Source organism: Telopea speciosissima, chromosome 4 (assembly GCF_018873765.1).
Source record: "Telopea speciosissima isolate NSW1024214 ecotype Mountain lineage chromosome 4, Tspe_v1, whole genome shotgun sequence".
Classification (NCBI taxonomy): domain Eukaryota; kingdom Viridiplantae; phylum Streptophyta; class Magnoliopsida; order Proteales; family Proteaceae; genus Telopea; species Telopea speciosissima.
Genome location: NC_057919.1, coordinates 45,766,097 through 45,793,849, shown reverse-complemented (window position 1 = coordinate 45,793,849; position 27,753 = coordinate 45,766,097). Strand labels below are relative to the sequence as shown.

The following is a 27,753-nucleotide window of genomic DNA, read 5'->3' as shown; positions in this document are numbered from 1 at the left end:
CCGAAGGATCCCATGATCCCATCTTGCTTCTTCCCTTGTGATCTCTCTTGCTCCTTCCCTTGTGATCTCTCTTTCCCATTCTATTCTTCTTCCTTCGTTTTCTTCCCGATTCTCTCTTTCCTGTTACTGTTCTGTGGTATAGTGAAAAAAAAAAATCGATTCAAAACCCTGCCACACCTTATCCCTTTGTTCCCCCACACCGTGAAACCCTAACCCATCTCGTCCCTTCCCGTTGTAACCTCCCCGACACCCCTCTATTCTGTTTTCCGCCAACAACCCAATTAGTTTCTGTTACAAAAAAAAAATAAAAAAAATGCATATTACCCTCCATCTCCCCCTCCTCACCTTCGCCCCACTGAAACCCCAACCCACAGCCACCCCTTCTTTTCCTATCCCTTCTTCCTCGCTGCAACAGCAAAAAAATAAAAATAAAAAACAATAAAAAAAAAACCCTGAATCCCATCGTTTCTTTTTCCCCTTCTGCAAACCATTCAAACTACCCTTCTTGTTTGTCCTAGCACCAACTCCACCACCTTTCTCCCTCTTAAATTTCCATCGAAAAAAAGAGTTTCAGAGAAGAGAGAAAGTAAGAGGCGGAGAACTCCAGCCGCTGGTTGTCCGTTGGAGGAAGACAGCCTCAACACGTCTTCCTTTTTTTTTTTGTAGACCCTCATCACGTCTTCCATCCTTCCTCTGTTGCACAGCTCACCGCAGCTTCTTTCGGTGTTCAGTTACAACCCGTAGAAGACAATTACCCCTTATTCTTCCTTGTTATTTTGTTACTTTATTCTTTAGTTTATTTAGGTCTTATTTCCAGATTTACCCCTCTCTATATAATTCTGTTTTGTTCTTCTTTCCTTTATCGATTCTTCTTCTTTGATTTTTTTTTAATCTTCCCATTATACCCCTCTAATGCTCCTTTCCCTTCTATTCATATTCTACTTTTTTAGTAGTTTCCAAGTTTACCCCTCCCCACCCTCCGTTACACCACACTTCTTTTCTTCTCTTTAATTTGCAGTCTAATAAATTACAATTCTGCCATTGTTATCTTTAAATCCACTAACCCCAATGAGTTCTAAACAGTGGGTTAGTGAACAGTTGGCCAGAGCATTTCAACTAAAAGAAGTAGCCCTAAGAATCATTGAAGCACACATTGAATGTTTGAAGGTTAAGTTAAAGCCCCATTGATCAGATTTCGACCCAGGCAGTTGAAAATAACAAGAAATCAATGGTTCGATCAAAGAATTAAAGCTCCATGATCAGATATTGACCCAGGCAGTTGAAAATCACAATGAAATCAACGGTCCAATCGAAGAATTGAAATTCCATGATCAGGTTCCAATCCAGGCAATGCCGTTAGCCGATGAACATCAAGAAATCGTTATGGATCAGACTTCAATTCAAGCGATGCCATTGGCCGATGAACGTCAAGAAATCGTGGCAGTTGATTGCGTAGTTGATCCATTTGCTTACGTGCTTTCCCATGGTTACTTCAATCAAGAATTTTGGCTTGTGGATTTTATACAAGTTGGACGTGAACTGATAATTGACATCGACCGTACGATTTTGATTCTCTCGTTCTACAAAACTCGTGGACAAGTTTTTCTGAACTCCGGAAGAATTGATGCAGGAGAATCATGGACTGGGCTGACCCAACTGGTGCACTACCTTGGACCGACCCAAACCCAATTGAATTGGGTGACAATTTGATTTTTGGATCTAGTAGGAATTTAGGAATTTATCTTATTTGGGGAAATAATGTGTTTTTTTTAGTTTATTTTATTTTCTCTTTATTTTAGAAGTTAGTTGGGATCTTTGATTTCAAATTGTTTTAGTTTCCCTCTTTGGATAAGTTTTAGTTACAGGTTTAATTTTTTAGGAGTCTTTTTATTTTCTTTATATATGATGTAATCCCCCATCATTGAGATATGGAAGAATGAATTGAGTTTATGAGTTTGTGCGTGTGCACTTCCCCCCCTCCTTCTCACGGCCTCTTCTCTTCTCCCCTTGCAATTCTAAAATTCTGATTTCTTTCTAATTTCTCTCTTTTCCTATTCTGTCCCCCATTACCCTTATTACAACCTTATAAACCAAGGACAGAAAGAATGAAAAATACCAGGAAACCCCAAAAACCCAAGTTATAAGACTAAAATACCTCTAGTTTTCAACACTCCCCCTCAAGTTGGAGCATATAGGTCTCCCATGCGTAGCTTGTTACAACAGGTGAGAAAAATAGGAGCAAAAAGTGACTTGGTGAACATATCTGCTAGCTGATTTGAAGATGAAACAAAAGGGGTTTCAACAAGTTTTTTTTGTAAAACAACATCTCGAACAAAGTGGCAGTCGACTTCAATATGTTTGGTCCGTTTATGACAATGTTCGAAAACTCGGGTCTTGGGGCCAACTTGGACCCTTGAAAAACTGAGTCGAGTCGAGATCTCGTCGAAATCTTGCCGAGTTGGTGCACTTTTTTTTTTCTCGACTCGAAGCCTCATCTCGGTGGGTTTTAGACCTAGTTTGGGTCTGAAACTTGGTATTCAGCCTATTTTAGGCCATTTAAACACAATGACACTGTTAGATTTTGCAAAAACAAAGTCCAAATAGGAGTTTCAGTTAGTGGGAAAGCAGGACAGACGCTCACTTATGCTAGAAACCAGGACAGACACAGGACAAACACACTTATTTATGCCTAATATCTTAAGTAAATGAAAAGTAAATGAAATACAAATACAAAAGCATTTACTTAAAAATACCCCCTATTTGAATCCAATAAAAATATTTAAACATCAAATTCCAAAAGGAAAAAAAGTCAACCCCCCAGTTTAAGAACAAAAATTGGATTTTCGGTGGTAGGTGCAATTTTCAACTTTTTAATGCTAGGGTTTTTCTCAAATCTAAAAATTTCATAAATCTTATTATGGTAAAACATTGCTAAAAACCAAAAGTGCGGTAAAATATGCATTTGTTTTGATGTCCAAAAAAATATTTTCATTCAGAGCGATTTTGACAGCATTCGCGCACACAGAATTAAGTTTGACCCGTACATAACTCCTTCAATATAAATCAGATTTAAGCAATCTTGGATTTGTTGGAAAGCTTTCAAATTTGATTTATATTGAAAGAGTTATGTACCGGTTAAACTTAATTCGGTGTGCGCAAATGCTGTCAAAATAGCTCTGAATGAAAATAGTTTTTTGGACATCAAAACAAATGAATATTTTACCGCACTTTTGATTTTTAGCAATGTTTTACCATAATAAGATTTATGAAATTTTTAGATTTGAGAAAAACCTCAGCATTAGAAAGTTGAAAATTGCACCTACCGTCGAAAATCCAGTTTTTGTTCTTGAATTGGGGGGTTGACTTTTTTTCCTTTTGGAATTTGATTTTTTAACTATTTTTATTGGATTCAAATAGTGGGGTATTTGCTTATTTATGAATAATATCTTAAGTAAATAAAATAATTCATTTACTTAAATGATATTAGGCATAAATAAGTGTCTGTCTTGGTTCCTGGCATAGATAGGTGTCTGCAATTCTGTATACCAAGACTTTCCAGCAAGATCTCGAGATCTGACACTCATATAAAGGACCTAGATGGGCATTTTTCTATGTCAAACCGAGATCTCGAAGAAATATTGTACTTTTATGACTCGACCCCCATCTCGTCTCGGGATTTCGAAAAACCGAGAAACTTGGCGAGATCTCGAACTATGGTTCATGATAGATGGGATTGCTAGCACTGTATATAGCTGCCTGGTTACCACAATCAAGGTTCGAAAACTCGGGTCTCGGTGCCAACTCGGACCCTTGGAAAACCGAGTCGAGTTGAGATCTCGGCAAGATGTCGCCGAGTTGGTGCACTTTTTTTTTTTTCCGACCCGAAGCCTCGTCTCGGTGGGTTTTAGACCTAGTTTTGGTCTGAAACTTGGTATTCAACCTATTTTAGGCCATTTAAACACAATGACACTATCAGATTTTGCAAAAACAAAGTCCAAATAGGAGTTTCACTTAGTGGGAAAGCAGGACAGACACAGGACAAACACACTTATTTCATTTACTTAAGATATTATTCATAAATAAGCAAATATCCCCCTATTTGAATCCAATAAAAATAGTTAAAAAATCAAATTCCAAAAGGAAAAAAAGTCAACCCCCCAGTTCAAGAACAAAAATTGGATTTTCGGCGATAGGTGCAATTTTCAACTTTCTAATGCTGGGGTTTTTCTCAAATCTAAAAATTTCATATATCTTAATATGGTAAAACATTGCTAAAAACCAAAAGTGCGGTAAAATATTCATTTGTTTTTATGTCCAAAAATATATTTTCATTCAGAGCGATTTTGACAGCATTCGCGTACACCGAATTAAGCTTGACCGGTACATAACTCCTTCAATATAAATCAGATTTAAGCAATCTTGGACTTGTTGGAAAGCTTTCAAAACAAAGTTTTCCAACAAGTCCAAGATTGCTAAAATCTTATTTATATTGAAGGAGTTATGTACCGGTCAAACTTAATTCGGTGTACGCGAATGTCACAAAATCGCTCCAATGAAAAATATATTTTTGGACATAAAAACAAATGAATATTTTACCGCACTTTTGGTTTTTAGCAATGTTTTACCATATTAAGATATATGAAATTTGAGAAAAACCCCAGCATTAGAAAGTTGAAAATTGCACCTACCGCCGAAAATCCAGTTTTTGTTCTTGAAGTGGGGGGTTGACTTTTTTTCCTTTTGGAATTTTATTTTTTAACTATTTTTATTGGATTCAAATAGGGGGTATTTGCTTATTTATGAATAATATCTTAAGTAAATGAAATACAAAATCATTTACTTAAATGATATTAGGCATAAATAAGTGTCTATCTTGGTTCCTGGCATAGATAGGTGTTTGTATACCAAGATTTTCCAGCAAGATCTCGAGATCTGGCACTCATATAAAGGACCTAGATGGGCATTTTCCTATGTCAAACCGAGATCTCGACCGAGATCCGAGATCTCTAGATCTCGGCGAGATATTGACATTTTGAGACTCGTAGGCAGTCTCGTCTCGGGATTTCGAAAAACCGAGAAACTTGGTGAGATCTCGCGAGTTCTCGAAGTATGACCATAATATATCTTCATAGGCACCGACACAGATAAACCCATCTCAAGAAGAAGAGACCTGAGTCGCATCAACTCTGCAGTAGTATGAGCCATAGCTCTGTATTCCGCTTCAACGCTCAACTTGGCAATTGTAGTCTATTTCTTACTACGCCACGTAACTAGATTACCCCCAACAAAAGTGCAATAACCTATAGTCGAGCGACGATCATTGGCCGACCCAGCCCAGTCAACATTTGAAAAAGCAACAAGATCCATATGCCTACGAGGACGATAAATCAACCCTTTACCAGGGGCACCCTTCAAATAGAGAAGAACACGAACAACTCCATCCCAATGAGCCTTCTCAGGAGACTGCATAAGCTAACTAAGGATACCATGACAAAGGAAATATCTAGTTTGGTAACTGTAAGATAGATCAGCTTGCCAACCAAACTTCGGTACTGGTGTACATCTTTAAGGAGATCACCATCATCTATCAAACTTCTGATGAGCATCCATAGGGACATCCATTGGCTTTGAAGCAAGCATGCCAGTGTCAGATAAAAGGTCCAAAACATATTTCCTTTGAGATAAACTGACGTCTGTCCTACTCCTCACAACTTCAATACCAAGAAAATAGTTAAGATCACCTAGATCCTTGGTTTGAAAATGCTGCTGTAAATATGTTTTCACCTCTGCAATACTAGCCACATCATCACCAGAAATAATAATATCGTCTACATAGACGATCAAGACAACTACCTTACCATCTTGGTGGCGGACAAACATAGAGTGGTCGAAATAACACTGTGAGAAGCCATAAGACACCACCGTAGCACTGAATTTCTCAAACCACGCTTTGGGCGACTGTTTGAGACTATAGATAGCCTTTCGTAACTTAAAACCCGAGTACGATCCTCCCCCTGAGCAACATACCCCGGAGGTTGCTCCATATAAACTTTTGCAAAGCACCGTACATAAAAGCCTTTTTAATGTCAAGCTGATATAATGACCAATCAAAATTCACAGCCAAGGAAATAAGTAAATGCACTGAATTTAGCCAGGCAACAGGAAAGAATGTCTCAAACTAGTCAACCCCATAAGTCTGGGTATACTCCTTGGCAACTAGACAGGCTTTGAGCCGCTCAACAAAACCATCAGGAAGATACTGTAAACCATGCAACACTTGACAAGGTTCTTACCAGGTGGCAAATCAACAGACTCAAGGTGTTATGGGTCAAGAGGGCATCCATTTCAGCATCCATGGCATCCTTCCAGCCAGGAAGACAAAGGGCCTCAGTGTGACTATTAGGCACAGTAGAGGTAGATAACGACAAAGCAAAATTATGAACCAAAGGGGGAAGATGAGATAAGGAAACAAACTTGTCAATAGGGTACGCAACATTAGACTTTTAGGTACAGGAACAGGTACCTTTTCCCAGAGCAACTGGTAAGTTATCCGGCAAGGAAGTAAGCGGAGCTTCACCTGAGGAGGACACAAGTGGAGGGGGCGAAACCACCGAAACAGTCGGAATCTCACTCGGTGCTGGTGTCTTGTCCCGTTGCTGATACTCCTGTAAAGGAGGGGGAAACGAGACTAAGGTAGGAACAGGAGGTGGCACAATAGGATGCCACTTGTCCTCAGAGCACAATGAAAAGCTTTTTGCTGCTCTTCTTCTCCATTGAAGATTTTTGTCTTGTGTTTGATCAAGGCTGGTGGGATTGGTATTTGATCCAATTGACACCTTGCGGTGTGAAGCCCGGGTAGTTCGTTCAAGCTCTCTTTGTTCTTTTGAAGCCCTACTTTCAAATTCAATTCAAGTTTTGATTTTTATTCAAGATCTACAATCAAACAAGCTGCTGCCAAGGAAATTCTGCAACAACAGTGAATTTGAATCATCCCCATCCTCAAGAATTCTTCTTCTAATCCTCTCACAGCCCAATCCTAAATTCCCCCTTTTTGTTTTCAATTTTCCCAAGATCTAAATTCTGCCCAGACCTAACCAGCCATCAAAACCCTTCCATATTTGGATCGAATTCTCCCCTCCCCCATTGGGAAATTCGATCCAAGTCTGGTCCACTTTTGACCTCTCCCAACTCTAGATTCCATCGTCTTCTCCTTTTCAAAAACCCAAAACCCAAAACCTAATCCACTGTTATTTCATTCCAGCACATTTCCAACCACTAAAACTTAACGCAACCTTCACTAATAAACTCCCCTACACAAACTGGACCTAACCCTACCATCAAACCCTAGGTCCCATCAAACCCTAACCCTAATTTCACAATTTTCACCTATTTTGACCTAGCAGAATTACCTAGTTCATAGCAGATCCTGGTCATTGGCTTCTAGTTTGTTTCCTACCAATCTAGAACTACATTACAACCATCCATAGATTGGATTTTTAGTGGTATATCATTAACCAACAACTAACAACATACTCCTAGTACAACTATGAAAGAAGAGAAGAAACAACTAAGCAAAGAAGGAAACACATCCAACGATAGAGGGACTCCCTTACATGATCACTACCCCATGGTTTAACAAGGAGAAAGGACCATGCCTTCAGGACTACGTCTCTACATATCGCAAGCTTCTAAAGTATCTGTTTGCTATGGGTTTTGATATTTATCACTCAATTGATTCCTCGATTCATCAGAACTTGAGGCCGAGTTTTTTCAAGCTAGGGAGAGTTGATGCAGTGTAGCGCTAGTCCAGACAGACCCCTATAGTGCCACCTGGGTTTGGTTATAACCAGCCCAAACCAGAGCATCTTTCTGGCCATCGGTTTAGGCCGTTCAGGCCCATGTCTGGGCTTATGTGATGGAGTTATTTAGGCCCATAGGTCCAGGTTCTGCCCCAAATATCCATTGATCAGCAGTTTAAGGGAGATTCTTATCAGATATTGTGGGGCCCAGCTTGGACTATGCATGGAGGCTTTGCTAACTTTGTAAAAGACTTTTGAGAGATATTCTGTGGGGGGCAGGGACCACTTGTGTGGAGGAGAGTTGCTGTTGAGATCTTTTAGTTAAATATTTACTTTTATTTTGATTGTCTTCTATTTCCTTGTAACTATTAGTTAATTAAGTTGTTTCTAATTCAGTTTTTAGTTTTAAAAAGTACCATTTATTTCATTGTACTAGAATCTTTGGAGTTACTTTTTCTGTCCATCTCTCCCACGCACAGAGAGTTTTCCATGTCACTGCTTGCTTTATTTTATAAATAGAAGAAAGGGAGGACACCTCCATACGATTTTGAGGATGAAGAAAAAAAAATAGTTTTGTGCTGGAATGCTGAGTGTCATTGCTGTGTGAGGTAGTTACGGTGATAGACCGTGGGTGAGAGACATATTCCTATCCCCTCTTCTTCTTCCCTCCTTTCTCTTGATCTCGTTTGTTTCTATTTTGTTGATTCTGTAACCTGTATTACTGGGAGGAGAACCAAAATCTCTTTTCCCTGGTATTTGAGTTGCTGTTGATGTTCTAAAATCCGATCCATTTAGTCTAAGAAGGCTGGTGATTGGAGAGTGGAATTCACCTGCGGCTTTGCTGGAGGGTTTCCCTGTTTCAGTCAACAACTCTAGATCAGATCTATAGTATCTGATCTTCTTCCCTTTGGTTGAAAGAGGTGGTTACTGTTGGGCAGATTTCCTTATCACTTAGAGCCCCTTTTGGTTCCATATGCTGACTTGTATTTCTTATGGTAGATGGCTATCGGTGAATGTCCAGGGTTACTTTAACAGTTTCTGTTTGACCCAATCTTCCTAATCTCTGCTACATCAGATGAGGACAAGGACCTGTCTGAAACTGTTTGCAAATACTCAAATTTTTTTTACCACGGATGCTTTGTTTAGGAGGTTATTTAATATATTTGGACACTGCCAGATCACAGTATTTAGTCATTGGATCACTCTGAAGTCTTGAGTCCAGATTCTTCTCATTATTATCACCTTCAACTAGAAATCCAGATTGATCTCACATACTGATCTGGATATCTGTTCAAGGTCAAATGTTACAGTCAGATGAAGGAACCAAAGCTAAAAATTTCATGGACATCCAACGGTGGAATAGGATCTACTTGCTGTTTTTGGAATTAATTCATAGATCAAGATCCCACCATTGGATGTCCATGAAATTTTGGTCTTTGGTTCCTTCATCTGACTGTAACATTTGATCAGAATCTTGTTTACATATAATCAGTGAACTTTGAGTTCTAATTGTTGTCTAGATCTGGAATAAATGGTGATCTGCAATCCTATTTGTTGAGTGAGAATTTGTAACCTGCTGAAATAGTAAACCTACTCTACATTATTGTGTGTGTTTTTTAACCATATTTAGGATCCTTTATTTTTAGAGATGGATAATTATGATTTTCCTCCAGTTTCGGGCTTAAATAATCTTTTGACCACCGAAATGGTCAAACGAATCCAACCACCAAAACATACAGGGTTTTGGCCAGGTTTTGGTCAAAACTCGAAATTTCAAACGATGACTGAGGTATACATTGGCTGATTCACTAGTCGGGGTAGGGTATGGTGAGAGGTCTTTTATACCTTGGGCCTCCTATTATTGGACTGGTTGCAGGGTTGGAGTTTGCTATTCAACCTGTACGCATTTTTTTTCTTCCTGGTATACATTTTGCTAAACAGTTATGTTTTGTATGTTTACTTTGGCATTCCTTTTATTGTCATCTATTGAAATGAAATTTCATGAAAGTAGTTTGTGTTCCACAGATGATGGTTTGGATATCCAAGATGTCCTGAGCAAGATGGTTGGTAGGCGTACTGTACCTCAGGTCTTCATTAATGGAAAGCACATAGGCGGTTCAGATGGTTACTTTCTCAACCCTGGGCTTTAAGATTTATTTTCATCCTCGTTTTGATGCTAAATTGTTCAAAGGAAATATTTTCTAGGTAGCAAACTTTTTTAAGGAATTTAGCTAAAAACTAATTGATCCCTCTGATTTCAGATACTGTTGAAGCATATCATAGTGGAAAATTAGCCAGGCTTTTAGGCATTGCAGAGGACGACGATCTTTGAGCATAGCATATTAGCCCCAGAAAAACTCAATTCGATGCTCATCTTTAACTCTTTCCCTAACTCTGCATCCTCCAAATCTGGTTGATTACCATAAGGTGTTGTCTTGAAGATTTGGAATCATTTGTCTGTGTTTTGTTTGTAGATTTATGGCACTCTTTTGTTTTTGACATATTCCTTAACCATAAGCACATTTTTTGCATACTCATTTCAAGTTTTTTATTTAAAATCTTTGACGTTTGCATAACTTTTTGGCAGAAGGTTTCATGAGCAGCCGTTTATGTACACGGTCATGCCTTCAACTGTTGGATGGGAGAGAAGGGGATGTGTTATTCCACTTCTGCCCCCATCCCTATCCAATGATTGGAAAGGCACGACTGAATACATACACGGCTGTGCATAAAACCTTCTCCCTAATTTTATGAACCAATTTGAAACTATAATTTTTTGGGAGAAGGCTAGGCACTCGGGCATGTGTCATCTTCTCTCCATCATTAGAAATATCTTTTCACCCTCCTGTGTTTGGCCCGTGGGATTGGTGTATGCCGTTAGCTTACTGAAAGCTGGTTGCATGCCTAACCCTCTTCCCTAATTTAGTTTTTTTAGAGAAGGGATGAAAATAAACTAAAATAAGAAGTTAGTTATATTGTTTTCTGTATTGCATGACAACTTACCTTCCCTAGCTACACAAGCTGCCGTTTGAGCCACTGCTATTGCATATTCGGTATACAACTTGAGAGTATAATAGGTATGATAGGGTGGCGTATGATAGGGTGGCAGGTTCTTTAATAAATGATGAAGACTTGGTTATCTATGCATATCCAGATGCTTCCGACCATAGTTTTTTTTAGTTCAATCGAACATCGAACTGAAAGGTCCCAATTTTGGTTCTACTCAGTGCCCACCGATTTTATCAAATTGTGGTTTCAAAAAAAAAAAAAGAAAAAGAAAAAGGAAAACTAATCAAAATCCTTAAAAAAGAATTGGGAACGATTAAAATAAAGTAAAAGCAATGTTTGATAAGGTCTTAAAAACGCTTCTTATTTCACTGGTTTGTGGGTTAACAGATCCCTCTAATGGATTTTACTTCGTCTCTCATCAGACGAACAGTTTTCTAATATTTAAAAGCAGGCGAAAGGCCAAACAGGGGTGTTAAAAGAAACCGCATTACTTCGCATCAAAAGTGTGCCTTTATGAGTCGGAGTGTGGGTATTACGAACATGTTTTTTTTTTGGTAGGAATCAAATTTATTTATTAAAGCGTGTCCAATGCAATGAGTCTGAGTTACAAAGATAACAGATCCAAGGAGTGGAAGGTGGCCAATTTATCTCACACGCTACAGACAAGGCTTTTCGAGTTAGGGAGTCAGCCATGCTGTTAATCTCCCTAGAAATATGGCTCAATGTACAGGTAATAAAGTTGGGTACCGGGAATTGGATATCCTTTGCAACCTAACCAAACTCCAAAGGGGGAGGGGAAGAGTTGCAAGACAAAATGGATACCAATTCCTTACAATCAGATTCGACCTGTATACGATCAAAGCCTTCTGAGATGCACATCAGCAGCCCATCACAAACACCCAAAGCCTCACCTTGAAGAACAAATGCAAACAGAAGAGGCTTTGATATTGTCACTTGAACTTCCATTTGAAAATTTCAAATAACATACCCAATCCCTCCTTTACCTTTGGAGATGGCTACATCAGAGTTCAGTTTGAAAAAGGAAGGAGGAGGAGGAGGTGGCCAAGGAGCTGTCAGGGCTATGGAAGCTTGCTGAGTTGAATGAGAAGTTTTGGTGCCAGCTGCTGCAGAACAAAATTCTTGTGCAAGAGATTCAGCCCATTTAATAACATCTTGGGGTGTGAAGTTGGAGCCATTGAAGATCAAGGCATTTCGAGCTTGCCAAAGAGTCCAACAGATAAAGGATATGAGGCAGATGGTTGTACGAGCAATTTGCTTCCCTTGCTTGAAGAAGAAGTCCCAATTTATGATAAACTGTTTGAAACTTGGGCTGTTAGGAACTGAGAAGGATAGGGAAGAGCCAAACCAGACTACCCTTGCAAAAGGGCAGTCAAGGAGAATATGATCCACCGATTCAAGGGAAGCTCCACACCTTTGACAGGAGGTATCAATAGGGATCTTTCTTTTGGAGAGGGCCTCAGTTGTTGCAAGACCATTAGCACAGGCTCACCATAGGAAAGAGCGAGCTTTAGGGGTAGTATGACTTCTCCAAATGCTTTTCCAGACACCATTAGGAGTAGAGGCATGTGAAGAGGCAGAGGAAGAGGGCTTTGCTCGGTCCTTAATATCATTTAGGTTGCATAATAGATGATATGCAAATTTCACGGTATAAATGCCATTCTTACTAGAGCATCCGATTCTGGGAAAAGATCCAGCTTTATACTTAAGATGGCGTCCATATCCTCTTAATGAAAACAGTTTTGAAGAATATTCAAGTTCCAAGACCGAGAGTCCTGGTCAATAAGCGCTGCAACAGTATTCAATTGATGCTGATTCCTTAAAGGATGTTGAAGCTTGAAATTTACCGTGGTGGGGAGCCATCGATCCTCCTTAATACTGATGCTCTCTCAAGTTCCTACAGAGCATAAGAGGCCTTCCAGAAGGACTTTCCTACCCTAAAAAATACTGTGCCATGCCCAAGAGGATTTAGAACCCAAGGAAGCATTTGTAGGCAAAACTACGGTTCAGGGATCAAACCATGGTTCCCTAGGGAAACCAATTATAAACAAATTAGGGTATTGCACGCCCTGGGTTATCCCATGGTGTCCCATAGGTGCCCCATTTTAATTTTAGGGTTTCCCATGGTTGCCCATGGGAACCCTGATGCATCCCTGTTAGGGTTTCTCCTTCCCTCATGTGTCCCACGCAATTATGAAACGCATTAGGGACAGAGAAAATCATCTCTAATTCATCACATGGCAAGAGGGATCCATCCCATGCTCGAATGCGTAACGAAAATAAATCGATTCGAGTTTCTTTCGCATCCCATAAATATTAATAATTAATAACTGAAGAAATTAATCAAGAATTGCTAACCTGGTGAGCCTCAAGTGTTACTCCTCCAATAGACAATGGTTCTTCCTCCAATGAGAGCTCCAAGTAAACGGATCTGAACCTCCAAAGTGGCGCTACCAAGGTTCTTCAAGCCAATCCCAGATGCTCTCAAATTCTTCAAGCACAGATCTGGGTTTTCTCAAAACCCTAACTCTCAATCACAAGTGAGAGAAACAACAAGAAGAAGAAGAGATCTCAAAGAGGGAGAGAGAGACCAAAATGCAAGAGAGAGGGGGCCAGCCAAAAACATGGAGCACTGTGTGCCCTCTCTGCATTTTGGTCCCCTTTTATAGATGAGGGTTTAATTAAAACCCTGATGGATTACAGAATCTAATAGGGAAAGTATTAATTAATTACTTTATTTAATATTTATGGATAATTACAATTAGCACCATATCCATTAATTAAATAAAGAACCAATTAAAATAGTAAATTCCAAATAACTCCCTATATGATAACAAATTATCATATACAACCCCCCCACTAATCAACACCATCATTATGGAATCTAGGGCACGTACACATGAACTGCCAAACCCAATCCATAGTACATGTCCATATAAGAGCGTCTGTGCATCTGATCGGGTCCCGCAAAACTCGATAAAACACTTTGTTCAAATAATTATATATATTCTATCATTTTATGTAAAATAGATTTTTGCAAAACCATTTCCAAAATGGCACTGGATCCAGATTCTGATCCGACCATACACAGACAGTCTCAATCTTGGTGTTCCCCAATCGGGTAGTGGTGACCATGTTGGATAACTCCTTCACTCACAAAGTGTTCACGCATTCCCAGAACATCGGCTTTGACTCGCTTGAGTCTCAGTTATTGATGAACCAAAGAACGCGATCGCACTTTGCAGCGACAGGGTTCCCTCAGGCAAAGGGTATTGGTGACACATGTCTATCCCTTCCTACATCTGGCAGTAATACATGAGGGAATCGACAAAGTAGATTCTTCCCCAATGCACACATCAAACATGTGAGCACTCGCATTCGTACCCTGACATAACATGTCTAGGCATACCCAATGCAACGACCATATGATAAGGGTGCCCAGCCTAAACCCTAGTCGTGACTACCATTTTAAGTAAAACTTACGGACACATAATGCTCAAAAAGTTTATATCGCATGTGATAATATTAAACTAAAATGTATAAAGTTCAATACAAAGGTGAACATGGTTGAACCGGACCGAACCTGGTTTGATGGACACACACTTGTCCAACAATCTCCCACTTGTACATCAAAGCCAATTCCCCATACATTTTAAACCCATGCCTTCCATGTGTTTCTCAAACACTCCTGGAGACAAACCCTTTGTCATGGCATCAGACACATTTTCAGTTGTGTCCACTTTGGAGATACTCACGTCACCCTGCTGGATAATCTCTCTGATGAGGTGATACTTCCGCTGCACGTGCTTGTTCCTCTGATGAGCCCTAGGCTCCTTAGCTTGTGCAATGGCCCCTCTGTTGTCACATAACAGGGGAATGGAGCCCTTGAAAAGGTCAGGGACTACCTCCAAATCTGATAGGAATTTCCTCAGTCAAACACTTTCGTTTGCTGCATCACAAGCTGCAAGGTATTCTGCTTCGATGGTAGAATCGATTGTAGACTTCTGTTTCGTACTCCGCCACACAATGGCACCTCGACCCATTAGATATACCATCCCGGACGTGGATTTTCTGTCATCCTTGTCAGTTTAGAAATCCGAATTTGTTTATCCCAATACTGACAACTGATCAGATCCAAAAACCAAGAAATATTCCTTAGTCCTTCTCAGACACTTAAGAATATTCTTGACAACACTCTAATGCTCGCCTTGTACACAACATAGCGTACATAAGACTCCCTACTGCTGAAGCATAGGGAATCCTCTTCATCTCTTCAATGTCCATCTGAGATTGAGGACAATGAGATCTAGAAAGACAGACTCCATGTCGGAAGGGAACACTTCCCCTCTTGGAGTTCTCCATGCTAAATTTGGCCAGGACGTTGTCTATATAGGTAGCCTGTGACAAGCCTAGCATCCTTCTCTGGCGATCTCTTATGAGTTTGATCCCAAGGATATAGCTAGCTTCACCAAGGTCTTTCATCGAAAATGTTGTGGATAACCACTGTTTTACTAATGAAAGAAATCCTACATCGTTACCAATCAGCAATATGTCATCTACGTATAGAACAAAGAAAACATACTGCCCTCCCATTGATCTTCTTGTAAATGTATGGTTCATCCATGTTTTGATCAAAACCAAATAATTTGATTGATTGATCAAACCTGATGTTCCAGCTCCTGGAAGCCTGCTTCAGTCCATAAATGGACCTCTACAACTTACACACCTTTCTTTCTTCCTCCAAGGAAGAGAACCCCTCTGGCTGTTCCATGTAGATTTTCTCTTGCAGGAACCCATTCAAAAATGCAGTCTGCACATCCATCTGCCAGATCTCATAATCAAAGTGTGCAGCAATAGCCAATAAAATCCTAATGGATTTCATCATCGCCACTGGTGAAAAGGTTTCCTCATAGTCTACACCCTCTTTCTGGGTATAGCCCTTTGCCACCAGTCTCGCCTTGAATCTTTCGACCTTTCCATCTGCGTCCTTCTTCCTCTTGAAGATCCATTTGCATCTAATCGGCTTAACACCAAGTGGTGGATCGACTAGAGTCTAGACCTTGTTGGAATGCATCGAATTGATTTCAGAGCGCATTGCGTCCAGCCACTTAATGGCATCAACATCCTTTAGAGCCTCAGAGTATGTCATCGGATCATCATCCGATTCAACCGATACCATGTGGAACTCTTCCATTGTTTCCTCTTCGGTTCGAAGAGTAAGCCTGGTGGGTGGTCTAATAGTCCTCCCACTGCGTCGAGGTTCTTCAGGTGTTGTTATTTCAGTGGGTATGTCAATTGGTCTCACTTCTGGAAGTGACGTTTCTGAGCTATCTGATAGCTCTTTAATGATTACTGGTTCGGACCTCTGGGTCATCATTTCTACCTCCAAAAATGTGACGTGTTTACTTACAATGACCTTTTGGTCAACCGGGTCATAGAAATAATAGCCTATCGTACCTTTAGGGTAACCTAAGAAATAGCATCTTAAAGTCTTGGATTCCAACTTGTCTGTCTGTTGCTTTTGCACATGTCCTATGCAACCCCATACCCTACGGTGTTGAATATTGGGCTTGCGACCTTCCCACAACTCAAAGGGTGTCTTGGCTACAGACTTGGATGGAACCCTATTCAAGATATAAATTGCCGTCTCTAAAGCGTACCCCCAGAAAGAGAGAGGCAGCTCACTATAAGTGAGCATTGTCCTGACCATATCCAATAGAGTCCGATTGCGTCGTTCGGATACACCATTTTGTTGTGGTGTGCCTGGATTAGTTAGTTGACTAACTATCCTTTGTGATATGAGATATTCTTTAAATTCATCCGATAGATATTTCCCTCCACGATCTGATCATAAGGACTTGATGCATTTATCTAGCTGTCTTTTGACCTCGGCTTGAAATTCTTTGAATTTATCAAAGGCCTCCGATTTTCTACGCATCAAGTATATGTATCCATATCTAGAGTAATCATCGGTGAATGTGATAAAGTACCCATACCCATACCTTGCTTGTATGTTAATGGGTCCACACACATCAGTGTGTATTAACTCCAACAGATCTGTGGCTCTAGCACCTTTATTGCTAAAGGGTTTCTTGGTCATTTTGCCTTGAAAGCATGACTCACATGTGGGGAATGATACCACCCTCAGACTCTCTAAAGGCCCATCCCTCACCAATCTACTGATTCGATCCAAGTTAATGTGACCTAATCTTAGATGCCACAGGTATGTTGAGTTCACTGGACCTGCTTTTCGTTTCAAATCAACATTTGAAACAACATTCGTTCTAATAGGGCAATCTAGAAAGTAAAAACCACTTTGCATATATCCGGATGCCACAAAGGAATTATTAAAATGAATAATTAATTTAGAATTAAAGGAGAAACTAAATCCGTCCAAAACAAGTTTTGAAACTGAAATAATCTTCCTCTTAAAAAAGGGTACATAATAGCAATCCTTTAAAACTAAACTAGCAGAATTAAAATTCAAAATAAAAGTTCCCACAGCCATCGCCATGGTTTCAGCTCCAGTGCCCATCTGAAGACACACCTTATTTCTTTTCAGGTTCCTTGTCTCCTTGAACCCCTGCAAATCATTGCAAATGTGAACAGTGGAACCACTATCCACCAACCAAGAATTGGTCGGTTCAAAAGATAAATTAGACTCATAAAGAACGTAAACATCACATGTACCTTCTTTAGCAGCCTCTGTTTCATCCAGCTTCTTGTCTTTCAAAGTCGCTAGGTAAGCATGACAGTTCCTTTTCCAGTGACCCTCCTTCTTGCAATAGAAGCACTTGCCTTTGCCTTTATTGCCAAACTTCCCACCCTTGGTTTCCAGGGTCTTACCCTTACTTCCCTTTTTCTTCTTCTTCCCATTTGAAGAAGGCTTTGCCTAAGTTGCATTGACCTCAACTTTGTCCTTTTTCAAGGATGCTTTCGCCTCTACCAATGCGTTAGCAAGCTCAGTGAGCTCTATCTCCTCGTCAGACATCTTTTAGGACATCTTAAAGGTTGCATAGGCAGGGATGAGTGACGCTAAGATCACATCGGTTTTGTATCGCAAGCTGAAATCAATCCCCATGGATTCCAATTTTTCAAACAGATTGATCGTTTTCATAACATGATCCATCACTAGAGTCCCTTGGGACATCTTAGTGTTGTGGATTTGACTCACCACATCAGAATGGGCGTGTGTCAATTGCCTGTTGAATAATTTAGTAAGCTTATCCATCTTACCCCCAGCAGTGCGTATATCCTTGACCGAGTCCAGAACTGATTTTTTTAGCGATCCTAGGATATAAAGTGATGCCTTGGAATCCCTCATGAGGAAATCCTACATCTCTTCATTTGTCTCAAAATCATTTGGGTCGGGTTGAGGAGGAACTTGTTCATATAGAACTGTGTACAGTCCTTTAGCAGTCAAGAGCAACTTAATGCTCCGGTACCAATCGACATAGTTTGTACCATTAAGTTTATATTCGCTAATGAGTGTTAACAAGTTGGAATTAACGGCAGCCATTGTATAGTTATCTACACATACACAAGTAAAAACCACATGCTAATTAACAACCATTGAAAAAGAATTGACCACACATACATCAATGGTCTTTTATGATTTGGGGTTTCCCCCATAACCCAAAAGATGAATTGGATACCTAGAACCCTTGCATGCATAACTTACCCTGTCGGGAGTCATTATACACACAGTGGTAGTGTGGACTAAGCTATCCGCCTAATGGGCTTCCAATATTTTTGGCCACCTGGGTGTCATGTCTAGATCCTGTCAGCTGACATACATCCAAGTCATGTACTTACCTATTGCATTAGTTAGAATCATGGAATCATGAAAGATGGCCCACTATCACAGTGCCCTCTCACTATCCATACCCTAACGTATCTAGATAGAGGTAAATATAGATAAATGTCTGATAGAGGTTTTGGCAATGCCCATCGGCTTATGCGGGATCATGTCACACACTTTTTGCATTTATCTTCAATAGGAGACCATGGACATGTCTACCGATTAAGACTAGTCCATATCATACATGTATTATGAATAAAGAGGGATTAATCAACTCTCATATATCATGGATAGATTTAAACAACATAATTAATCAACATTAATTAAAAGTGATTATGGGATGGTGACATTTTTATCAGAAATAATTAAAGAACCCTCCCAATAAAAATAAAACTAATAACTTGGGTGCATCAATCATGTCATGGATGCCACGCCTCGATCATCTCCTCTGCCCGATCACGTCTTCAAAGTAGGTGATTTGCATCTCCATAAACTTTGAGCACCACATGTGGATCATCATCAACATGCCCTAGGAGTCCTAGCTCCTCTAAAATTACACTGAAAACCTAGGAAAAATCTATACATTTTCCTTCCATAATAATAAAGAAACCCCGCATGGAGAAACCAACCCACCATTTGGGCTGCCCATGGGGTGGAGTACATTTGTTTATAAAAAAGATAGGGGGAGAGAGAGAAAGAGAGAGAAGCATCACATCCACCCATAACCCCATGTATCACATACATAAACAAGCCATCCATTTTATTAGAATGTCATTCCCATAATCACATCATAATATAATTTCATGCGTGGGCATTAAAGCAAATAACCAATAAAAATTAACATGGATCTCTTCAATCATTGAACCACCACATCACATGTGATAACATGTATCCAAGCCTATAAAATTAAAATCACAATTTTAATTACAAGTGGGTGGAGGGAGGGATCCCTTCACCCATCTTCTTCCTCCAAAAACAAAACAAACGTTTAAAATTCTGTTTTGAAAAAATAACCCTTTTTTTTTTATTAAAAACTGGAGGGGATTCAAGGGGAGTGGATGCAGCCCATTATAGCAGGCCGCAGGCACTCCCTGCGCAGCCCATAGGCCCAAAGCCCATAGGCAGCAGCCTAAGGCCACAACCCATTGACAACAGCCTATAGGCCGCAGCAAGCAAGCTTGCTGCCCACAGGCAGCAGCCCATATGTGGGCTGTGCACATAGGCAGGAACAAGGGGGAGGGCGTGCGTAGAGGCTTGGCAGCATGCGCTCCCCCCCCCACCCAACATACAATCATGATTAAAAAATTTTTAATTAAAAATTAATAATCACATCTATTTGGATACATGTTTCAATAATTGGAATTAACAAATAAAAACAAATCCATCATCACATGGGTAGGTTGTTACATTAACAACCTTGTAACTACCCATGTGCACATGGGAAGGTTGTTACAACAACCATATTTTAACCACCCATATGCCAACTTGCATCCCACTCATGATAATCATATTAATCATTAATTATTCAATATTCATGGGTGGGAAATGTGGCTCTGATACCATACTGTAGGCAAAACTACGGTTTAAGGATCAAACCATGGTTCCCTAGGAAAACCAATTATAAACCAATTAGGATATTGCACGCCCTGGGTTATCCCATGGTGTCCCATGGGTGCCCCATTTTAATTTTAGGGTTTCCCATGGTTGCCCATGGGAACCCTGGTGCATCCCTGTTAGGGTTTCTCCTTCCCTCATCTGTCCCAAGCAATTATGACACACATTAGGGACAGAGAAAATCATCTCTAGTCCATCACATGGCAAGAGGGATCCATCCCATACTCGAATGCGCAGCAAAAATAAATCAATTCAAGTTTCTTTCGCATCCCATAAATATTAATAATTAATAACTGAAAGAATTAATCAATAATTGCTAACCTGGTGAGCCTCAAGTGTTGCTCCTCCAATAGACAATGGTTCTTCCTCCAATGAGCGCTCCAAGTAAAAGGATCTGAACCTCCAAAGTGGCGCTACCAAGGTTCTTCAAGCCAATCCCAGATACTCTCAAATTCTTCAAATACAGATCTGGGTTATTTCAAAACCCTAACTCTCAATCACAAGTGAGAGAAACAAGAAGAAGGAGAAGAGATCTCAAAGAGGGAGAGAGAGGCCAAAACGCAGGAGAGAGCGGGCCAGCAAAAAACGTGGAGCACTGTGTGCCCCCTCTGCGTTTTGGTCCCCTTTTATAGATGAGGGTTTAATTAAAACCCTAATGGATTACTTTAATCCCAGTGAGAGTCAGTCTCTCTCTCTCTCAGTTTGGCAGTTCTGTTTAAACTTAGAGTGCTACAAAGGTGAAGAAGCAGAATGTAATAGGGAAAGTATTAATTAATTACTTTATTTAATATTTATGGATAATTATAATTAGCACCATATCCATTAATTAAATAAAGAACCAATTAAAATAAAAAATTCTAAATAACTCCCTATATGATAACAAATTATCATATACAATCCCTCCCACTAATCAACATCATCATTTTGGAATCTAGGGCATGTACACATGTACTGCCAAACCCCAATCCATAGTACATGTCCATTTAAGAGCGTCTATGCATCTGATCGGGTCCCGCAAAACTCGATAAAACACTTTGTTCAAATAATTATATATATTCTATCATTTTATGTAAAATAGAATTTTGCAAACCATTTTCAAAACCGCACTAGATCCAGATTCTTATCTGACCATATACAGACAGTCTCAATCTTGGTGTTCCCCAATCGGGTAGTGGTGACCATGTTGGATAACTCCTTTACTCACAAAGTGTTCACGCATTCCCAGAACATCGGCTTTGACTCGCTTGAGTCTCAGTCATTGATGAACCAAAGAATACGATCGCACTTTGCAGCGACAGGGTTCCCTCAGGCAAAGGGTATCGGTGACGCATGTCTATCCCTTCCTACATCTGGCAGTAATACATGAGGGAATCGACAAAGTAGATTCTTCGCCAATGCACACATCAAACATGTGAGCACTCGCATTTGTACCCTGACATCACATGTCTAGGCATACCCAATGCGACGACCATATGATAAGGGTGCCCAGCCCAAACCCGAGTGGTGACTACCATTTTAAGTAAAACTTACGGACACATAATGCTCAAAAAATTTATGTCGCATGTGACAATATTAAACTAAAATGTATAAAAGTTCAATACAAAGGTGAACCGGGTTGAACCGGACCGAACCGGGTTTGATGGACAAACACTTGTCCAACATCATTAAGGAAATCTAAATTGTGGTAATAGATTTGTTAAACCCGTGCCCAAAAATGCGGGCTAATTTGAATTTTTGGTTGAAGGTCCAGGATCCAAGGTCAAAGCTACCAGTACACTGTGGTGCATTGAACCTGTGGTTGAACTTAATGAGGTAGCCCCGTTGGTGAGGACCTACATACCATTATGGAGGCTAACACCAACTCCTTGCAACTGTATAGCTCACCACCAAATGTACAGCCTAAGGAAGGTACCATCTCTTGATTTCTAGGGCCCTACCCGAATACATGATACATTTGGCCAATGAAACATTTAGGGATGGTTAATGCGTGAAGACATTAACAACGGGGTGATTCGACACTATTTCAGTAAGAAAGAAAGAAGAATAAAAGAGAGGCCTAGGTTCCTAAATTTAGTTTGAATGTGAGAAGCCAAGCTTGGAATTCTATCAAATTGCTCCCAAAATCTAAGGTAAAGAACCCAACCATAGGACCTAATCCTAGTTCTAGGTTAAACTAATGATGACCCTCATCACCTTGAATGTTTTAGATAAAGCATTTTCAGACTAAACATTAACTTGCATGTTTGATTTGATGATGAGAACTCAATTCCATACATGCATGTCAAATCCCAACACAAATATCAAATTCTGCTACTCTGCAGATTTGACCTCCTCTTAATTAAAATGATATAACTCCATCATCCAAACTCCATTTGTCTTGGTTTCAATTTTGTTAGAAACTAGACTCATAGAGCTGCATTTTATTAGAAGAAACCATTACTTAGTTATGTCTCTAAGTTAGTTAAAAGTTCATTTCAAGTTGCTGCCAAAATCGACTCCTTATGTTTTGACAGATTGACCTTTGTTTAATAAAAATAACATAACTCCATAATCCAAACCTCATTTTCTTTGATTCCAATTTTGCTAGAAACTAAACTCATAGAGCTGCATTTTCTTAGAATGAACCATTATCCAATTATGCCTCTAAATGAACTGAAATTTCATTTCAATCCAAGTAAAACAGGATTCTCTGGGCGATGCACCCAAATGGCTAGTGTAAGGCCCAGAGTTGGTGAAGCATGTGTTTTTCATTCCAAGACTTTGGGAACCAGTTCCTTGGTGTGTAACCACCTCATGCATGTGCATTGGGATTTTAGGAACCATTCCCTACCTTTGGAACCATGTGGACCCCACCTATGTAGCTAAAATGGTAAAGAATCAAGTTCAAAATACATTTTAGCTATGGGACAACTTGGGCCAAACAGACCCTAGTACTTTAAAGTCTATAAATAGGAGAGCCCAGCCCTTATTTTGTTTCCCTACTGTTCCTTGCATTAGAGAGGAAAAGAGAAAGAGAGAAAGAGAGGAAGAAGAAGGAGAAGGAAGAGAAGAGGGATTGAGTTGGGAAGCTTGGCCAAATTCTCCATAGCCTAAAGGTATATCATGCAAACCCTGGGTTACCCATTTCACCATGTTGTACTTCTGTCCTCTGTGTTTGAACCCAAAAACCACAGCCACATGGCCATGTCTTGGTATGCTTGACATAGAATCATCACTTAGAACACTAGGGAAGGCATGGATCATCCATGCATGTTCAATCCCATGTGTTTTGTTTGCTATTTACACTAATTGTAATCTGTTAACACTCAGACTTGAAGCTCTAGCCATGTCTATAGCTTAATTATATGCTAACATATGTGTATAGCCCATAAACATTAGATTAGAGCTAAGGATCTTGCATGCATGCTATCTTTTTGACCTTAGAGCTCGGATTGGCTACTGATATGGGTGAATGCAACAAAAATTCATGTTGTTATGTGGTTTAATGATGCCTGCAAGTCTGATTTCAGCCTTGTAACCTTGATTCTTTGATACTAGAACCCAATCCAATACCCATCTTAGCAAACCATGATTAGGAACTTATAAATTCATTGTACCCACTTGATTTTATGTGCTACATACTACAAGGGGTCGTCCCTGGTCGAAATAGGAGTGAAACCAGCAGCCAAGACCAGTTTCAGACCCAAAATCCCGAGTTCAACAGTGACTGGGCGATGCACTGGGTGATGGACCCAAATGCCCAGAGTTGTACCCAAAGGCCCAGTGAAAGGCCCAGTGGCTGATTTGTGACCAAACCTAATCCAATCCTTATGGGACTTCACCCACAGCCCCAAAATAGTATTTATAACATAAAAACCATCATGAACCCCTACCCCATGCAACCTTGCTGCCCTCACTTTGGGTGCACCGATGAGCCCCATTGGTCTTGATCCAAAGAGGGACCATGAGCCCAAACGCCCAACGATGCCATTTAAGCTTAGATTTGATTTCTGTCTTTTGGAACATCACCCACGGGTCTAGAACAATGTGTGGAACCTATAAATGACCTAAAAACCCTACCTCAACCATCCTTGCTGATATCCACACCTTGGATGCTCAAGTGGACCCCACAGAGCCAAGAACCCACACACAGGCTTAGCCCAACATGAACTGGGAACCTTGGCACTGTTTTATGGGATTGTTAGGACCATGTTTAGGCAAACTTTGTTGTTAAACTCTTAAAAACATGGGCTCTGTATCTCTGGGTTATGCACAGGGAGTTTGACCCAAAGGCGCAATGCAAGTCCAAGAGAATTATAATTAATGTTCGTGTATTCAAAGCTAGATCCAATCAAACCTAGACCAACCCTAGGACATTAACCTGATTGGAAACCATGTTTAACATATTTTAATGGTCCAATTAACTTAGGTTATAACCCCGAACTTGAGGTGCAGTGTCAGATACCGGCTGGGACCGAGCTGACTGAAGAGCAAGCTGAACTAGTACAAGGTGAGTGGAATTACACCATGGGTGTAGGTGTAGCATGACTGAAGAGTCATGGCAACAACAACGGCAATATTTACTATTTTATTTATTTAAATTTCTTATATTCCTATTTTCTTTTTGATTCATATCTGGTGGCTATTGGAATTGAATGCTAATGTTATACATGTGAAAATGCTAAATTAGATGTCGTGGCCAACTTGGAAATGAGGTCAGTGGTAGCCCGTAGAATGAGATACGGTTGACACCACCTGACTCATACTATGTCTTATAGAATGCATATGGCTAGGGAATCATCACCCATGCTACGAACCCTTACCAATAGGGGTTTAGGTGTTGGATACCATAAAAGTGTCAGGCCAATGTCCTGAAGGGCATTGCTCGAAAGTTGGCTCATCGGGTCACTAGGACAGATGATGTCTGTTGGTCCATTAGTTAATAGGGTTGGTGGTAGCACAGTGGTAACCTAGAGGGCCTGTCGGGCTGACCTTAGGAAGGGATGCTGGAGCCGACTGGTCTTCTCTGACAACTCAATGGGTGTATTGCGGGAAGGGGTTAGAGGCCCGCACCACGGATACGTGTATTGGGAATTGTAGTAGCACTTTTTCCTGCCTTAGTTTTGATGCTAGGTGGCTTAATAATAATAAAGAACCTCATTTCATATAGGATTCATTTGGTTGTGCTTTCATGTGCATGCGTGGTATATATTTCATTCACGGGCTCTGTAGAGCTCACACTCTTGTATATTTCTTTTTAGATAATACTACAGGTGGACATCTCGATAGCTGGGAGACTCATTTCGTTGAGGAGGATGATGGTGATTATGACCTTTTGGGTTTGGACCCCGAGGGAGGTTATCCCTCTTGTACGGGTGATCAGGGTGGCCCTTGAGGATGATCCTTATGGGATGGGCAGCATCCTAATCTAACCTTTTAGGGACTCTCTTTGGGTAGATAGGATATACTAAACCCCCCCTCATCTTGTATAGCTTACTTGGGCTCTTGATGTTGTAGCCCTCTTTTGTATTTTGTAAAGCTATTGGTTAGAAAATTATTGGCTGTCTAATCAAATGGTGAAATGGAGCAATGAACAATGTACTATTTATTTTTGAATGTTTAATGATAAGCTTTAGCTTCTACAACACTCTGTATCTCTTTTTTTCCATTGTTATGGGTGTGTGTGTTTATGAGTTATATTAACTGCTTCTAGATCCTGGGGATTTGGCAGATGTTGTCACACATTTCGGGTCACTTGCCCAATCCTCCCAGGGGATGGTTTGGGGCGTGACAGAGTGGTATCAGAGCGAGAAGCTCTTTTTATACTCACAAAAGCAGAGATAGGATAACTAGTAACAATAGAATCAAGATAACAAATAGATAAACAAAAATGAGATAATCTTGTGGATAAAACACCATAAGAACTAACATAATGTGAAGATAACAAGATTTTATAAGCCAAAAGAGCATAAGCCATTACACCTTGTTTGAGACTGGAAGTACTACTTCCGAACTACAACTTAGAAAGGAAAGTACAATTGTTAACGAAAAAAAAAAAATAAGAGAGACTTGAACAGTTTGCCTTCTAGTTGCAGGTACCAAGAACACATCCCATCCTATCTTAGGGCTTACTTCCATTGTATTATTTATAATTTCCCATGTTTATAACTACACATCTCTATACGTGCGATGTTTTACAATCATGTCGTATCATAGCAAATGTTAGCTTGTATGCATAAGTACAAATTAGTATCTTCCTTAGTTAGAAAATATAGATTTATTAATGCCCAAGGTTCCTTTCGAGAGAAACAACCATGGTTAACACAAGATCCAACCGGGGTGGTCGTCGTGGAAGAGGCCCTCGATTTGTTCCAGAAGTTGGACTACCGAACAGAGTTGAAGCTCAAAAACTTGAAGTGTCAGTCACTTCGGCAAGGATGCGCTTCCAACTTTGAAGTCTAGAGGTAGTTTTCTCCAAAATATCATTAAATAGCTGCTTCTTCGATAATTCAAACTCCATCGAAAGGCCTAAATATTTTTTAGGGTCATCATTGTAAGGCATTTGGAGAATTCTAGAGAACCACCGCTTAAACTTGGAATTGGTGTTGGGGGTGAAAGTAATAGAGGACTTCTGGCCATTGATTTTTTGTCCAATTGCAAGGTAATAGTGGTTTAGACATGCTTTCAAATTGTGAAATTTCTGATAGTGAAACTTTATAGAAAAGCAAGCTATCATCAACAAAAAGTAAGTGACTCAGGGGAGATGATCGATTTCACACCTTAATACCTCTAATGAGATCAAGGGACTCTGCTTGATTGAGGAGAGAACTGAGGGCTTGTAAACAAAGAATGAACAAAGTTGGGAAGAAGGGATCCCCTTGTCTAATTCCCCTTGAGGGGGTGACAAAACCACTTATAGCTCCATTGATAAGAACATTATATGAAACCAAAGTCACACAAGACATCATAAGGGATACCCATTATTGTTTAAAGCCCAACCTCAAGAGTACACTTTCCACAAAACGCCACTCCAAACGATCATAAGCCTTGGCCATATCAAGCTCGATAGTCATCACCTTCTTTTTGCCTTTCTTCCTTTGATTGATGTAGTGGTATGCTTCATGTGTAATGAGGATATTGTTTGAGATGAGGCGATTTGGCACGAAAGCAGATTGGGATGGCAAAATAATATCATCAAGACACTCCTTCAGTCTAGAAGCAATTACTTTAGTCACCACCTTCACCATAACATTGCAAAGGCTGATAGGCCTAAAGTGATCCATGGTTTTAGGCATATCAGTCTTAGGTATGAGACAAATAAAAGTTGCATTTGACGGCTTTGGAACTGAACCAGAAGTAAATACCTCTTCTACAAACTTGCAAATGTCCTTTCCTACCACATCCCAGTATCTTTGGAAAAAGGTTGGTGGGAGGCCATTAGGCCCAGGAGATTTCAAGGGAAACACGGAGAATAAGGCTGTTTTAATCTTCTTTTCATCAGGAATTTTGCAAAGGGAAGCATTCATCAGGGAG

General features: G+C 40.1%; 1 protein-coding gene and 1 long non-coding RNA gene across 2 annotated transcripts in view; one reads left to right on the top strand and one right to left on the bottom strand.

Annotated features, from left to right (window-relative positions):
* Positions 1 to 10,132, top strand: part of LOC122657542 (glutaredoxin-C4-like) — a 28,423-nt gene extending 18,291 nt beyond the window's left edge. The window contains exons 3-4 of the mRNA XM_043852277.1: positions 9,825 to 9,923; positions 10,061 to 10,132. Coding sequence (XP_043708212.1) covers positions 9,825 to 9,923; positions 10,061 to 10,131 — 170 coding nt within the window. The 3' untranslated portion in view covers position 10,132. The remainder of the gene's footprint in view (positions 1 to 9,824; positions 9,924 to 10,060) is intronic.
* Positions 14 to 5,898, bottom strand: LOC122657543. The gene is made up of 3 exons (XR_006332321.1): positions 5,710 to 5,898; positions 2,322 to 2,326; positions 14 to 29 (listed from the first exon to the last, which is right to left on the bottom strand). It is a non-coding gene; the product is annotated as an uncharacterized LOC122657543 (long non-coding RNA).
* Positions 10,133 to 27,753: the final 17,621 nt, after the last annotated feature.